The sequence below is a fragment of the Ornithodoros turicata genome, chromosome 4 (genome assembly GCF_037126465.1).
Source record: "Ornithodoros turicata isolate Travis chromosome 4, ASM3712646v1, whole genome shotgun sequence".
In the NCBI taxonomy this organism is placed as follows: domain Eukaryota; kingdom Metazoa; phylum Arthropoda; class Arachnida; order Ixodida; family Argasidae; genus Ornithodoros; species Ornithodoros turicata.
The window spans coordinates 64,716,443-64,734,167 of record NC_088204.1 but is presented as its reverse complement, the minus strand read 5'-3'; the positions used below and the strand labels follow the sequence as shown (position 1 = coordinate 64,734,167).

The 17,725-nt window shown below is 46.9% G+C and overlaps 1 protein-coding gene across 1 annotated transcript in view; it reads left to right on the top strand.

The window, feature by feature from the left end:
- Positions 1-17,725, top strand: part of LOC135393321 (uncharacterized) — a 142,194-nt gene that overhangs the window by 61,381 nt on the left and 63,088 nt on the right. Inside the window, exon 4 of the mRNA XM_064623792.1 lies at positions 4,192-4,350. Within this exon, the coding sequence (XP_064479862.1) occupies positions 4,192-4,350 (159 nt within the window). The remainder of the gene's footprint in view (positions 1-4,191; positions 4,351-17,725) is intronic.

The window sequence follows — 17,725 nt, the reverse complement described above, 5'->3', positions numbered from 1 at the left end:
AGAGGTGGGCAAAACTCCTCACGGTCTTTGCCCTCACCTCAATTTTCCTGGACGGAGCTTTGTCCTCACCTCACCTCACCTCAAAAAAAATTCAGCGATTTTTCCTCGCCTGCCCTCACCTCAAATAATTTTTCAGAAAATTTTCCTCGCCTCACCTCACCTCAAAACATTATCCGAAAAATTTCCTCACCTCACCTCACCTCAGCCTTTCCTGAAAAAATCTTTCCTCACCTCACCTCACCTCAAAACCTTTTCAGAGAATTTCCCTCACCTCACCTCAGCCTTGCATAAAAAAATTTCCCTCACCTCACCTCACCTCAAATTCCGTGAGGTGAGGGGGTTCAAGGCGCCCTCACCTCACTTGCAGTTAGGAGGGTGCCCCTCCCTGCTCAAGGTCGACGCTTCTCACTTTTTTAAATGACGAAAGTACGCAGCATAAAGCAAGTATCGAGACTAAAGCATCAGGTCCCGACTCTCTGCTTCAGCGGTAGATTGTGACTGTAGGTGTTTGTGGCGCAAGCGCAACAAAGGCCAGAAAGCGCCACGACTGCGGTGAGTATCTGATGAATGGCGATGATAGCTAAAATTATTTACGGATCATGTCCTACGCATTATATCATGGCCGCTCGCCATCAGCTAGTGGGATGGCAGGTGCATTGCTAATTGTCTCGTTCACCGCCTTCGCATGGCATCCGATAGGTTGAGCGCTACAGTGGTGGTCGAATCGAAGCGCAGCTTTGTGAATCATAATCGTATGAGTGTCACGTCATCAGTGCACCCAATGTCGTGCCCCCTACTTTTTGTGAGATGTGCAGCCAGAGTCTCTAGACCCATCGTCAGGACACAGGACCAACCAACAAGCAGCGATTATTGATAGTGAAGTGCAACGGCTCGCGTCGTTTGGTTTACAACAGTCACTGAAAAAACAAATAAAGTAAAGAAGACAGCCCTAACAACTACCTTTTGCCAACTTGCCTCATATCACCTAAAAATTTTCGGACAAAGTTTCCCTTTTCTTCTCTCGACACACGAAAAAAAAGTCCTCACCTCACATGAAAAAGGAATCCTCACCTCAGAAAATTTCAACAAAATTTCCCTCACCTCACCTCACCTCAAAAGTTTTTCAGAAAATGTATCTCATCCCACCTCACCTCAGGCTTTCTGGAGAAAAAATTTCCTCACCTCACCTCACCTCAAAAAGTTTTTCTGAAAATTTTCCTCACCTCACCTCACCTCAAAATTATTTCAGAAAATTTTCCTCACCTCACGTCACCTCAGTCTTTCCCAAGGAAAATGTCCCTCACCTCACCTCAGCGTCTTCTAGGAAGATTTTTCCTCACCTCAACTCACCTCAACCATTGCTCCAAAAGATGCTCCTCACCTCACCTCACCTCAAATTCCGTGAGGTGAGGGTGAGGTGAGGGTGGGGGAGCCCTCACCCTCACAAGCCCTCGCGAGGGTGCCCACCTCTGGTCTTGCGTAGCTTGTCCACCGCGAAACTCGGCAGGGAATCGAACGTTCTTGGCGGTATATGCGCGGCAAGCTGAACACAAGTTCGGTTTAACATTACAGGTGTTACATTGTTACGTTCATGTTACACTGAGCAAGCAACCAGTACTCACTCGCGTGGCATCATTCGCTCGACGCAGACCAGGAAGGAGGTGTTTGGCTTGCCCAACGCTGTCCCGTACCCGCAAACACGGACCTACCCAACACGTTCACTTCTTTTTTTTTTCTTTTTCTTTTTTTTGCAGCCGAGTTGGTGGAACAGGCAAGGAGAATAGTTGTCAACAACTCCTCTTCACTGTCCAGCACAAGAGTCCATTTTGAAAAGCGGGATTGGATTGGATGTTTGCGAAAAGATGTCTATGAAGTACGATGAGTGTCGTGCTCTTCGAGAACACGCGTGAGTGAGCAAAGGCGTTTGCGGATGCGTTTCTCACATGTGTGACAGGCTACCTAAGACGCGAATACAAACGCTTAGGCGCATTTAGAAGCGCATGTGTGAATGGACCTTAGACTGAACTCGTTGAACGGTGAAGAAGGGGGCACACCTGGACAACGCTGTGACCTTTGCGCAGGAACAACGGTGGGGGCCGCAAAAATACCTACAATCGTGGCACACAAAGAGAGCCTACAGCTTGCAACGCCAACCGTGGCCCACTTCCCGACGTATCCGAAGACTTAACTGGTTTTCGGTTAAAGGGCAACTTCCATGGAGCGAATGTACAGCGAAAAAGCTGCGAACTTCGCTCAGCGTCAGACACCGCGAGGCGCCAAAAATGTGAGCGTCCGCCGCCAGTCTGCCCATGGGCGCGTTAGGCAGTATCCTGGGCGCCATATCCCGGGTTCTTAGGGGAACGTACCCTTGGTGTCTCCACTTAATGGTGTTTGTGAGGCTATCCGGAAGCCGAGCGCTAGAGCCGCTGAGCGCGCGCCATCTATCGAGCTTTATTCTGTCGTCTGCCTTTAAGTGAACATAGCAGTAAACCATAACAGTCCTCTGGAATACTATCAGTATTTACCGCCGACATCCGATGAAATTCGAAAGGCAGTACACCGGAACATGCGTCACGCTCCGGAACTGGTCCCGCTATCCCCCAGCGTTCTCCGGCTCCGAAGAAGGTGTGCGCAGGGTGCACCCGGGAACGTGCACTGGGAGTCACTTTGGAGGTGTTAAGTGATCCCCTGAAATAGGGAACGTTCCTGGAGCACGAACCTGACGCGCCCCATAAGCGATATTTTCGCTCAGCGTCCGCGATTACGGAAGTGAAAACTGCAGATGAACCAATCAAAGCGCTCTTCCGCTACAAATCTACGCCAGCTAGGCTGGCTACGCTGTCTTGTTGTCTGCACGTGTTCGTCTGCTCTCGTGAGTCATCGTCGGCGTGGTCGGCGTCCTCTTCTTCTTGCGATGGGATGCTGTCGTCTGCTCGCTGTTTCGCCTACTGCACCGCCAGAACGCCATTGTTGGATTTAGTTGCAAAATTTGTGACATTAAATGCGTTTTTTTTTAGTAACTGATTCTACTAAGCTTTCACCTTGTACTCTGGCAACAGTGACATCAGAGCATGACTTTCCGAAGCCGTCCGCTGGTTTTTCGTCCCATGGAGCTGGTGACAGCGAACAACTGGCAGCGGAACGCGCGTGGCAGTCTGCCGCGCGAACTTCGTTGCAAAAAATTCGCTCAATGGAGGCTGCAGTGATGATGTCTTCCGTATGGGAGATGAATATCTCATTAAATCGTTGTCTTTGTTATGTTAAGTAGGTGTTATTTTTTTCCTTCCTGTGCGAGTTTTAGCGCTACCAGGAGCTCGGTAGGCTACCACGTCTACCGTGGTACCGTACTTGACGGTGACGTTACCAACGGTCTACTAACACTTGCTGATGATGTCAAGTTCTTATTGATGTTTATGACGTTAACGCGTAGAGTGGTTGCTGTTAATGTTGTTGCCCTCCTTTCCCTCAAGAGTGAAGGGCTATAAAAGTGCTTGTCTCGTCCATGTGTGTCCTGGTTTGCAGTTGTTCCCTACAGTATACATTGGCCAAGTTTGTGTTATAACTGTTATAGCTCTAATTACCTCACGAATCCTATAATATCTCGGAGACTGTCAGAAACGCTGTGGCACAGAATTCCGCAAAGGTTTACATACGGCAGAGGTGTATAAACACAAGGTTGAAAGAACAGAGAGCATTGCGTAGACACCTGCAGAAAGAACACTCCTCTAATTTAAACAATTAAATTATTGGGAGGGTTGTGACCCTTTGCTTCCAAAAACAAAAATCGCGATTAAAAAAAAGCAGGACAGTCTCTTCTTTCATGAGTCTTTTCAAATCTGAGCTTCTGGAGAACCATCTTTCAGTAAACTGTCGGTTTCACTTTTACGAAGAGTAGAAAAGCTTACTACCAGAGGTAAGCGCTAGCCCACAAACAATTTGCCTGTCCGGCCCTAGGGAATGTAGAAAAATGTATTGCTTGGCGGTTTCTGTGAAGTTGTGTTTGTCTCCTCCTGCTTTGGTTCGATGTGGTTTTCAGCCCAGCACTTAGGGTCTTAGCGTTTTTAGATAGAGGTGTACCACGTGCAGTCATTCTGCTCCAATAAACTACATTACCATATTGATTTTGACCTGTCCGTATCATTATCGTACTGACCTCTATTTTGTCTCTTATCTTTCTTTCTTTTTTCGCAGATGTTCATCAATGACGCGTTGCTACGGACCTACGATGCTGGTGGACTCTTCGGATACTACAAACACGACTACCTAGCTCATCTGAGCTTGAGAGAGTTCCACGTGACCGCAATGACGGGTTATACAGCGGATATCGCTTTCAGGCAATCACTTGAAAACGTAAGTTTCTTCAGGATGGAAAAAAGCAAGTCACAGTTCGTAATGGCCGAGCCCCTCAGTAATTCATTGCGCGTTTTAATAATGAATTGCTTACAGCATGGGCAAACCATCGGATATTTTAGCGCATTTTGGGACCCGAAACAGAAATATCAGACAGTCCAATACGAGACAGCGTCATATCCCAATTTGATCCTTCATTTCAACGTTTTTTTTTATTCCGTATTACTGCCGCGAAGCAACTGTGGCTATGAATGGTGCACGGATGTGGACAGATGGAAAGAGGACAGCAGGAAGGAGTCTGGGAACGGGGGGGGGGGGTTAGTATGCGTCCTGGCCCGACTTCAGGGGGAACTGTGCGGACATTTATCTGGAAAGTCTTCAAAAAACCTAGGAAAGACCTCAGACAGCACAGCCGGTGGTAGGATCATTTCAGCGTGCTGAGAAACAAAGAAGTCTAGTACATTCTTGAAGGTCAAACCTTTATTATTTCTTCTCCTGCGACCGGCCTGGGTAGTTCAGTTCATAGCGTGTTTGCCTATACGGATCCCAAAGTTACAGGTACGAACCCGGTCGAAGACCCCAGCAACTCACAGCTGGCAGGGTACAAGTTGCCGTGACACGACGTGTTTTCAATACGACGTGTTGTGTGGTGAGATCTCAGCACGCGTTAAAGGGATCTAAAGGCGAATATAAACCTATCGAAACTTTGTTCAGCGGAAAGCTTGAATCTTCTAAAGTTCAAAGTCAAAGAACTCCGCTGAAATCGCTGCAGTTTTTCTTTAATAGACCTCTCCCTGTTTGTAAACAAATGACGTCATAGTGTTTGACAGCGCCGCCAGTTTGGTAGAGTTGAACTATGCTCGAAGCTATAGGTGCCGTGCGCATGACGTCACATAGCTTTACCCTTTCCTGCATCCCTCTCTCTGGTGAACCCGCGTCCGCGTTTCTCCGGCCCACGCGTATGTCAGTGTATCCGCAACTGCGCACGTTTAATGGTGTTGCACCTACCGACCTGCAAACTTCTGTTGTCATTGTAGTGCTGTGATGTCAAGGAAATCGTTGACTGCATCAGAGTTTGTTGATGCACTGAATAGCGCGGACAGAAAACGGTACGAAGGTTGCGTTGTGCGGCCGGGATCCGTACACGATGGACCGTTCGCAATTTTCACCGGGTGAAGAACACTATCCGAAAGCAGGACTTGTAGAGATCAGCGACTACCTTGTTCTTTCGACTAGCTACCTGTCGAAAAAGCAAATGAAGGCTTTCAGATCCTTAGAAGCGCATAATTACGTGACGAGCGGTCGGGTTGAGAAACCGAGAACGAGGATCGTACAAGGCAACAGAGTCCTGGTAATCTCGGAGGTATGTCTACAGCATATTCTTTGCACTTCTATTGTTGAGCATTGATGAAGCGCGACACACCTGAGCATGAACCAGTGTTTTATTTAAAATAACACTGTAAGCGCGCGAATGTGATCTGGGGACGAGGCACTTCACACGCCCGGCGCCAGCGCGTTGGCTGACCTGGGGGCCTTACCCGACCACATATCGTGTAGACCTGCACATACACACACCCGACAGGCTAGGCGAAAATAAACGGGCTTCAGAGCGTCGCATCGTCTTGAATTTATGATTTCAACTTGAGCCAAAGGTCGTATACAACATGAATCTCACTCACCCCTCACAAAAAGAAAAAAAAAATATATATATATATATATAATTTACGACACCCCGAACTTTCCTATATGTACACTCACCCGCACTCAATCTTATTTCAGTTTTGCACAAGCTGTCCAGGGTGCTTCAGGTTCTTAAAATGTTGCCCACCTTCTTCTCGGGAATTTGACAACGTCGCCTTCATGTATTACATGAAACCGTGAAACGGTCTCTTGGGATACGATGGCAGCCGAAGGATTTTTGAAGCTTTATCTTACGTCCCCCTTTGTGCCATGCTGTATTTCAGGTCTCTCACTCACAAAGCTTTCGAGACAAGCCACTTGCTGTCTGGATCCTACTGGAGAGTGACGGAGACATTGTAACTGCCCACTACTCCTGCATGGCAGGGGTGGGTGAGGTGTGTTCACATGTTGCAGCTGTTTTGTTTTACATGGAGGTTGCTGTTCGGAGCAGGGAGTCTCTCTCGTCAACTGATAGAGAGAATCAGTGGCTACCACCGAAGAAACTGCACGTATCAAAAGGACCAATAGCAAGGTTCGACTTCTCATCAGCAAAAAATAAGAAAGAAAAGCTTGACCAAGTGCATTAGTCCAACCCCACTGACACAGACTCGATGAGGCCTCCTCCTGCTGCTGCTTGCCCTGTACCTCCGCAAGAGGCATACGAGAAATTCCTTAACAGATTAAGCAGGAGCAGCTGCAAGCCAGCCATACTTTCATTGTTGGGACCTTACTGTGAACCTTATATCCCAGAGATCTCCAAGTACCCCGGTGCAATGCCCAAGTCCTTATGACCCAGCTGCACTTGATAAGAACTGGACTGACCTAATAACAGAGTGTTCTGCATTAGTTAGTTCACTGAAACTAAGCAATAGGGCTCAGAGTCTTATTGAAGAGCAAACCCGTGACCAAGCAAAATCTCGCAAATGGTTTTTGTGCAGACTAGGCAGGGTGACTAGGCAGGACAAGTGGCTTAATAATCTCACTCAGTGATGCTTATGTTGGAGCGACCCCTGATGGTCTTGTGTCCTGTTCATGTTGTGGTGCCGTTGTCTATGAACTGAAGAGCCCATTTGCTGCAGCAAACCTAACTTTCGATGAGGCACTGAACCTGCCTTCCTTTTGTCTACAGAGGAACAACAGAGGTATTCACCTAAAATACCAACACAGATACTACTACCAAGTACAACTACAGATGTTCTGCGCACAAAGGTTGTATGCCGACTTGGTAATTTGGACGACAAACTGGATTCATGTGGAAAGAATAGACTATGATATTGACTTTATGAACAAAGAGCTCTCTAAAGCAAGAGAATTCTACACCAAATTGATAATGCCGTAACTTCGAGCAAAGTGGTTCAGTCGCCACACTAAGCAGTCTGACAGTGTACCACCTCGTATACTTCAGCCAGTGCCACAAGCACAGCAGCAGCTCTACTGCAAGTATCAAAAACCAGAAGAAGGCCGTATGATCTGCTGTGACAATGACAGATGTAAAGTGCAATCGTACCACTTTAAATTCCTTGGATTTAAGCATGCTCCTCGTGTTAAAAAGTGGTTTTGTAAGGACTGCCAAAGAAGGCCAGGATTAGCTGGGACATGATAAAGTCTCAAGTGAAGGAGAGAGAGGTTGTGACAATAAAAACCTACTGTTCACATTTTATTTGAGCTGTACACAAGCTTATTCAAAATGAACTACAGAAGTACAAAAATTACATAGTGCACAACACACGGTGACAATTTGGTCAAGTACAGTTATTTCCTCACCACATTTGTTCATGTGTTCTACGGGAAGGCAGCCCTTCAAAATGTTGTACTTTCTTCGCACAAGTCCTGTAATTCGCTCAACATGAATTCTTCCGTTGGAAATCTCACGTGACTTCTCAACGTCTTCAAAGGAGAGCTGCCGTTTACCACGTGTAAACAGTGGTATAGCTAGACTTGCACATCTTCAGATGTTTCACTGATTTCTGTATCACTTGTGTGACCCCCGTAACCACGTGACAGAAATATCACACAGCCTTGTGGCGCAATTCCAACAAGGCATTTGACTGTGTTGTGGCTTTTATATGTGGACCATGTTGCGCTTCGTGGGTCAAATGAAGATGGCCTGTCCATAAATATCTCAAAGCGATCCAGCACTACAGCAACTCTTGTCCCAAAGCTTTCACGGAATGCCATGGGCATGGTTTGAGACCGAGTGGCCACTGAATAAAGCGCTGGAGCACTCTGTACAGACACTGTAGCCGCTTATGAAAATTTCGTGATGCAGCGGTACGTGAAATGTCAAATCTATGCGCTATATCCTCAAAGGGCACATTCAATCGAGTCTTTATGAAAAAGGCAATCAGTTCCCGAAATTTTGTAAGTCTGCTTTTTTCAGAATGCGTTATCGTATCCGCAGCAAGCTCATATATAGCTTCTAGTATGTCGTAAGATGGCAGTCCCGTGTAAAATCTGACAAGCTCGTCACTGTGGCTCAAACGTTCTTGGGTCAGCTGAAGGCAAGAGAGCTCACGTCGAAGCTTCAGCACCTCGCACCTCAGCTCGATGTTGTCTTGCTTCAGTTGAGTCATGTGCTCCTTGTCGATGTCTGTCTGAGATGAAGTGTCTGGAAGCTACACACAGTATACACTGGGTTATGCGAGGTGTGTTTGCAAATTCATCAATATGTGGAGGACGCTACACAGGAGAAAAGCATACCAGCAGTCCTTTCTGCTGGGACAACTGCACCATCCGTGCTGCCTGGTAGTTAATGCCCTAAATGAGAATGTACACCAACTTCAGTAAACTTGTAAAGATTTGGTAAATAATAGCAAGTGAATGAAGCAGGTAAACCTACCGACGGTTTCTTCAGATGGGTTGCTGTTCTCACTTTCAGGCACACTGTCCCCTGAGCAGTATCAATATTATTGTGACCACAGTGCATTACAGGTACACGACAATGTAAAAAATACAAGAAATTGCTTTACCTTCTGTCATGTTGACCGATGTGTCATGTCTGTTGCACACCGACTTCGGAGTTCGTCGCCTTGCCCTTTCGTAGCGGCTAGTCGCTGATGCCAGCTTCAAGTGGCTCTTTTTGTAGCCAAGGTTAATGATTGGACTCCAGTCAGGGTTGGTGATGTCGTGCAGTGACGACGGCTCGCCTGCGATAGACTCGTGTGAGAAGACACATATCCAGCGCGTCTAGCGATGTTCATTGAATTTGAAAACACGCTATTTAGGCAATAAAACGTTCTGCTTACCTTTCACGAAATGTTTACTAAACACTCTAGCGTTATCCATCTTTGCTGCACTCAAATCTGAACGGTTGATTCGTGCCAACCACAGTCTCCCTCTGTTTGCACTTAACTCCATTTCGGAGTTTCCTTGGGTTTTGATAATCTTCGGTATTCTAAAAAAGCGGACTCTTTCAACTGTGCCTGCCTTCGGTCGTCTGCTGCTCCTGCTCAAGCAGTGCACGATTGCACAAATCACCATAGCCGGCCTACTGGTGCTAGCGTAAACAACGCTCGGCTAGCTCGAACTCAGTGGTCCCGCCGCGTCGGTGGTTCACCAGTATGGCGGCGCCTCCCCATCATGCATCGCGGTGTGACGTTATCGCAACCCACCTATAGGTGACCGGTAAAATGAGACGGTAGTGACGTCAGACGCGGAGAACCCCCATGATGCTTTGCGGTTCCGTTTCTGATCTTAGCAGAATCCAACATAAGCGAACGCATGCGTTGTGTGCCGCAGTGGTTGATTTTTCTGTGTTTCGGTGCTACAATTTCACACAAAAGAGGTTTCACGTTTCTCTGGTACCTTGGAAACCAAGCAGACAGCTACAGTGAGCTGTGGCAACAAACAGAATTGACGAGAATGCTTTGGATTCCGCCCGTCTTGCAAGATGTGTGAAGAGTACTTTTGTTACAGGTAACACCGCATTGTCTGACTGCTCGTTTGTGGAAATATACTATATGGTGTTACATTTTGCAGGCTCCCCTTTAAATGAACTTTCTCACGCTGACTAAAGTGTTTCACTAAACGATCACGAACCTAAGGGCAAAGCTGGCAAGGTGAGTGTCGAACATGTGTGTCTATTCGTGTTACGGCGCCTATTTCGACATGAAATCCCTTTGCATTCTTTTATTCGAGTTTAGTTGCGGAAATCACTTGTAGCAGGTATCAACGGTATGAAGACTGAAAAGCGAAGAATGTTGTACCTACACAGGACACCCGCCCAGAGTACGAGCAATAGGTTGCGGCCGCCGTCGCCTTTGATATAGGAAGAACACGGGATTATACAAGTGTAGCATTGAGCCAAAAGTGTGGTACAGGTAACACCTAACTCTGACTTTAGCCTCTAGCTCCATCCTTTACTCTGTCTTGTATTCTGATCATTGCAGCTGTACCAGCAATATGGCATCAGAAAACACCCTTCTCAAGGAGCTGCAACAAAACTCATCCCTGGAAAGCCAACTGTCTGGTTGTAATGACATTGGCAGAATGGAAGAGTAGTTTCTTTTCCCTGCGGGTGGAGGGAAAAAATTTTCCTCTGTTGCCCTCGCCTCCCATTTACTCTCCTCAAGTGTGGCAAATTCAATTCTTCTTCTGCTCCTGACCACTGTTGTTGTAGTCCTGCCTCCTCCTTGAAGGACATTTCTCTTCCAGCTGCTCATGTTCCTGATGAAGCTGCGGCTTACCATTGTGCAATCAGACCAACACATTGGCAGCTTCCTGCCCTTGAATAACCAATGCCTTCCAGTGTGTGTTGGGCAAGGTTTCACAACAGCTCTAATATGTGTACTAGAGTGAGGTCAGCAGTGACATCAGGCATCATGTGTGAAAAATCAAGGGTTCTCAATTAACTAGCTAGAATGTCTATGAACAAGTTTACAATTGGCTGTCTCTCGTCATCAGCACGATTGCACATTCTACGAGCTGTTGTGGTATTAAAATGTACACTTTGTGTCCTTCTTTATCCATTGAGTATTACACAGGGTAAAATTTGCTTAGAAAAATATTGTCAGTTTGGTTTCAGAAAATTAGCATCCTTTGTGACGTGCAGCATGAGACCACATTGGTCCGCATCAAGGAATAGATAGTGTGCTTGAACTTCGTAATAAAACCAATGTCAAAGCTCCATCATGGTTTAGACAGATGTTTCATTGCACTTCAGTGAGGACTGGCTTGTGGCAATCTCACTCGAACACGCTTTGGGGGAACACCGAAGGGGGGAAGTCTCGAAAGGTCACTAGCCCACAGGGTCAAATTCTTGCATAAATCCTTCATCACAGATGCTGTGGTCATGCATCTTCAGTGAGCATACCACAGTTCAGCCTTCGCTTGTGTGGCAAATTCAATTGCAGCGGAGACTTGCAGTGTAATGTGAAGACATCTCATTACAAAATCTGCTGAGACGGGCTCACTTCACCTTTCATAATGATGATTCTTGTTCTTGTCACTGCGATAGTGTGCACTTTGCCTGAAAAACAATCCTCGCTTGATGAAACCAAACCGACGTATGTATTCCAGCAGTGTTCTGCATAAAAAGGGCGGTTGTCATGTTATATATTAGCTGCTTTAACATAAAAGTAGGTTTCCAAATATTTGTGAGCTTCCATATATAGCTTAGATGGGTAGAAATCCAGCGAACCGGTAGAGATGTAGGAAGGGAGTTGCCTCAGGACAGAAGCCGCCGATATTTCGAACAGAGACTGTTCTTCTTCTGGGCACCGTCCTCATCATTGGCATGGTATTTAAAGGGTTAGGTGTGACGTGTTTAAAGGTTCATGCGAATTGTGGGTCAACAGCCCGGAGGGAAGAAAGGTCCGTACGGGTTTTTACGGCGGGAGTGAATGGCTGCTTTGTTAGAGTGTGGAGGGGATTATGTGAACGTAGTGATCTAGGCTACAGACCGGTTGCAGAAGAATGGAAGGTTCACGAACACGTGGACGAAACGGGACAACAGGCAAGAATTCGCAAGCATAGCGAAAGATAAGGAGGTTAGTGGTTACGTGGGGAAAATTCCAGAACGAGCAAATCTTTTTTTTTTTTTTTAATATATATTTGTAATACCCATCTAACTCCATTATCATCTGTTATGTTCTGCATGGCCACTGCTTTCTGCTCCCTTTATTGCATGCCACAACTTTGTATTACAAATATATATTAAAAAAAAAAAAAAGATTTGCTCGTTCTGGAATTTTCCCCACGTAACCACTAACCTCCTTATCTTTCGCTATGCTTGCGAATTCTTGCCTGTTGTCCCGTTTCGTCCACGTGTTCGTGAACCTTCCATTCTTCTGCAACCGGTCTGTAGCCTAGATCACTACGTTCACATAATCCCCTCCACACTCTAACAAAGCAGCCATTCACTCCCGCCGTAAAAACCCCTACGGACCTTTCTTCCCTCCGGGCTGTTGACCCACAATTCGCATGAACCTTTAAACACGTCACACCTAACCCTTTAAATACCATGCCAATGATGAGGACGGTGCCCAGAAGAAGAACAGTCTCTGTTCGAAATATCGGCGGCTTCTGTCCTGAGGCAACTCCCTTCCTCCATATATAGCTGTTCTATATGGTAGATTGAATAAATAGGCCTTCGAGTGGTCAAGTGCCTTGCTGTCATGATAACATTCCCTTGCAATATGTGAAAGTAAGCAGCAAAGCTGTGGTAAAACGTGCATCAGTGTGTTAACCACATTCCTCGCCAACGATGTGGCGCGTATGCTTTGCTAGAGGTCGAAAAAAAAAAGAAACAGCGAGAAAGGAATAATCCGGTAACAATGCAAAAAAAGCAGGCAATATAACAAGTGAGCGCGTATCTCTTCAAGTAATACGTCTTCTCCGCAACATATGGTCGAGTAAACAACAAACAAGTAAGTACAACTAAGACGAACTGTCGCATATACTTAGATGGGTAGAAATCCAGCGAACCGGTAGAGATGTAGGAAGGGAGTTGCCTCAGGACAGAAGCCGCCGATATTTCGAACAGAGACTGTTCTTCTGGGCACCGTCCTCATCATTGGCATGGTATTTAAAGGGTTAGGTGTGACGTGTTTAAAGGTTCATGCGAATTGTGGGTCAACAGCCCGGAGGGAAGAAAGGTTCCGTACGGGTTGCTACGGCCGGAGTGAATGGCTGCTTTGTTAGAGTGTGGAGGGGATTATGTGAACGTAGTGATCTAGGATACAGACCGGTTACAGAAAAATGGAAGGTTCACGAACACGTGGACGAAACGGGACAACAGGCAAGAATTGGCAAGCATAGCGAAAGATAAGGAGGTTAGTGGTTACGTGGGGAAAATTCCAGAACGAGCAAAGTCTTTTTTTTAATATTTGTAGTACAAAGTTGTGGCATGCAATAAAGAAAGTAGAAAGCAGTGGCCATGCAGAACATAACAGATAACGTAACAGATAACAGATAACGAAAGCTCATCACACGTGATGACCTCAGATATCTCACCCCATCAAACACAGGCGCAGGTCGTTTCTATTTACTGCCCAAAATCCAAAAGGTACACGCCAACGAGCTATATACGGCTGACATCCCCGGCAGGCCAATTGTATGTAATAACAACACACCAACAGAAAGACTCTCGAAATTCCTGGACCACTATTTAAACCATATTCCGACAACACTGGCGTCGCATGTACAAGACACACCCCACCTCCTCAGAATAATCAGAGATATAAACAACACTCGTACATTTGGTAGGGACACAATACTAGCCACGCTGGATGTGACATCACTGTATACTAACATCCCACACAACGACGGAATCACAGCCCTCTGCAATACCCTTTATACAACAAACACCAAAAAAGACGCGGAAACCATACTCACTCTAATGGACTTGGTCCTGAAACTGAACTACTTCGAGTCCAATGGCGAATACTACCTACAAGTACACGGTACAAGTATGGGCACACCTGTTGCACCCACATACGCATGGAGGTCTTTCGAATCCGCGACACAGCAGCGACAGACATTCACAGACTTTCACTTTCTGCTTCGCACGACCAATATGACCACCCACGGCGTATGGCAACAAACACGATGACACAGACGGCCTTGCAGACTTGCAGACGGTGCATCGCGACGGATCGTGGCGGCGAAGCAGCTGAATGCTTTATTAATGTAGAACAATGTTGTTGGAAATGGCTGGAAGTGAACGTCGTTTTAACGTTTAGCTGTAACAATACTGTGGAACTCTCACGTGGTACCACTTGACCTGCCCTGGACGCCCTGGACCCGCAACCCAAGTTGCTCTTTTTTCGCGTTCGTTGGCAGCACCGTCCAGGTTCCGGCAGTCTTCAAAATATTGATACGTAAAAGTACGCCGAATTGACAAGTAATGACGTTTGGGTGTTATCAAGCACCGATGTTGTGCAGAATGGTGGTAAAAAATGTGGGGGTTATGTTTTACTTTACAGTCCCTTTAAAGAGGCCCCAAATGGCCAAAATGAACCTACAGAGCAACCCCACTGTGGCGTATAGCTCGTAATCATAGTTGTCTCGCGATGTAAACATAATAATTATCTCCTGCGGTTTTGTTGCTTGCGGATCCAGTGACACCCGATGAAGCACACTTGATAATCAAATATTCGCCGGTAGAGAAGCACGCCTTCTTCTCCAAGCGTATACGAGAAAGTAGATGTACGGGGTGTGTGCAGATACAGTTCACCGTGCACAGTGCAGAGGCAGTGTAGATAAACCTAAGTGGCATTTGAGCACTTAGTTTGTTGTCTGCTTAACTGACGAACTTCCGGTGGTGCAGGATGGCGCATTTATGCGTGCGAAATCAACAGAAAAATTGAACCTCTGTATGCAATAAGGGGATAAGTCGAAAAATCCCAAACCGAGGAAAGGGGCCTGATCTGATTGTCCGTCCCATTGACACGCATGCATTTCCCGTTTCTTACCCTGCTGTGGAGGGCCAATAAATTGCAATAGGGTCCTAAATTTTCTTTGGCAGGTACATACTGGTATGTAGCTGTCATTGCATCAAAAATAAGGTAAGTAAAAGGGGGATAAGTCGACTTATCCCCTTATTACATACAGAGGCACAATTGTGGAAGCTATAATCAGCGTATAAAATAAACAGAACGACGAAAACATCAGCTTCCGTGCATTAGAACAGGACAACATGGAGGCCTCAGGAAAGCTGTATTTAGGTACCGGTGGGGGAGCTATCGGTGCAGAAACCGAAACTATGTCCGAAATGGATTTTCGTCGTCAGTGCCCCTAGTGGTACCTGCAAACAACTCATCTGATACCGGCATGCTACCCTATTCTAATGCACGGATGCCGACGTGTTCGTCGCTCTGTTTATTTTATACGCTGAGTATGGCTTCCACGATTTCTCTGTAGATTTTGAAAATATTCTGTGTTATGTATAATCACTAGCGCCCTCTACTTACGTGCAATAAACATGTCAGGTCCTGGTTGGCTGACATCAGTCTCAACGAACTGCACGGCAGCTTCATGTTTATTACTCGTGGCTGGGAGCCACCCGTCTTCAAACAACATAACATTCTGTATAAAAAATTCCGTAGATTTCGGTGCTCAAACTAGGAAAGTGGTGGTGGTGGTGAAAGGGCTCGCCGTTGTCGGCCTCAGATAGGTGGGCAACGTCACGACTGACGCCCTGGGGGAATGTGCGTCCTGGGCTGACTTCTAAGGAAACTGTGCCGACATATGTCTGAAAGCGTCTGAGGAAAACCCAGACGCTTTCACTAGGAAAGTCACTAAGAGGACTGACATCATTTCGGCCCACCAGCATCACGAGCTGTCTCTGCAAAATTTTTGAAAGGCCAATCCTGAACCGCCTCGAATGGTTCCTGGAATCCCGAAGCCTTCTGGATCCAGCGCACGCAGGCTTTAGACGGGCACGTAGCACGATTGACTGTGTGATTAACGTGATATCCCACGTGGAACAAGGTAGTGCTGATGGCCTCCTCACGGTTGCCGTTTTTCTGGATGTCAATGACAGCCTATGACACCACAAGTCACGGGCACGTGGATCATGGGCTTTTTACTATGGACGTCACGGGGAGAGCCCTTAGGTTGATCTCTGACTTCCTGCGAGATAGGTCCGCGTACGTGAGAGCCTCAGAAGACGAAACTCTTCGTCACGGAGCAGTAGCTGGTGTCCCGCAGGGAAGTGTCCTAAGCCAGCTGCTTTTCAAAGTTGTCATAGCCGCACTACCCTTTCTTCTGCCGCGGGGCGTCAATGTTAGCTTGTACGCTGATGATATTTCTATCTGGTCTCCTGGAAAGCAGTGGCCAGCACTATAACACCGCCTGCAAAGTGCTCTGGACATTGTAGCCTCCTTCCTGGCTGCGAGAAGTATGGACCTGTCCCTTGAAAAGACGACGTTTTTGCCCTTCACATGCCGTCTTCTGAAGAATCCTCAGCTCTACATAAGTAGGCACCTTGTGAGGCGCGTTACGCACCACCGGTTTCTTGGTCTCATCCTCGACTGCAGCTTATCGTGGAGAGCAGAGGTTCGCTGCTTGAAAGACAGAACTGAGTCCCGACTGAATGTTTTGCGCCACCTCTGTGGTACCCGGTGGGGGCTCACTTCTAGGGCTCTTTTCGGCCTTCACCGGTCCCTTTACGCCAGGTGTTGACTTACCACCTCCCGGTACTGCATCATCTCTGTGCCACATCTGAGCAACTGTTGGAGACCATTCTTCCGAAGAGCATCAAGACGTGCCTCGGCGTCCACAAGTTCACATCGACTGCTCTTGCTTTCGCGGAAGCCAAGGAGCCATATGTACCCATCATGAGGCCTGATCAGTCTCTTACTCACTACATGAGGCTGGGAACACTCCACCATCGACACCCCTTAGTGCACGCTTTGATTCGTCGCCATTCTGGCCCCCCTAGCATAAATCTCTACCGCGGCACCCTGTCCCACTCTGGGCCCTGCCCACACCCCCTGTCCGTGTCGACGTACCTGGGGTGTCCTCGAAGGAATCTGCGTCGACGGTTGTTCTCATTTTGGCCGTTCTTGACAGTGATAGAGGGAGGATTCAAGTTTTCACTGACGCATGAACGACGCGTTCCGGCTCTGCTTGTGCCTATGTGGTCCCGCAGATGTCGGCTGAAGGATGTGCAAGACTGTCACACCGCACGTCGGCGGCGGAGACAAAACTGCATGCGATTTGTATGGCGCTTGTCTTCATTGCTTCCTCTCTATCCCCAGCCTACTGGTCCTTCTACACCGACTCCAAAGTCGCCGTATAAGTAGGGTTCCGCGATGTCGGTTTTAATCCAAAGACACCAAAAAACATACTTCGGGTAAATTTTGCCTCATTCAGTTTTAATCGAAAAACACCGAATACAGAGGGACATTCCAGGACATGACAGAGATAAATTGCTGCACGTGCCCAGCAAGTTGTTGATGCAGATCACAAAACCATACAGAAATACGATGGTTGTGAGAAATGTCCGTTTACTTTTTCGTTGGCCATAAAATGCCACCGCAGCGAACAACGCCATGTTGATTGGCCGTCGTGCGGAAATTACATGTGATTTTTATTCGCCGATAACTGTCGGGTAAACCCATGCAAACACGCCAGAAAAAACATCGAAAAACGCCGATTTCGTGAAAATCAATAAACATAAAAAAACATACGCCGAATCCACCCAAAGATAAAAACCGAAAACGCAGAACCCTACCTATAAGTCATTATGTAC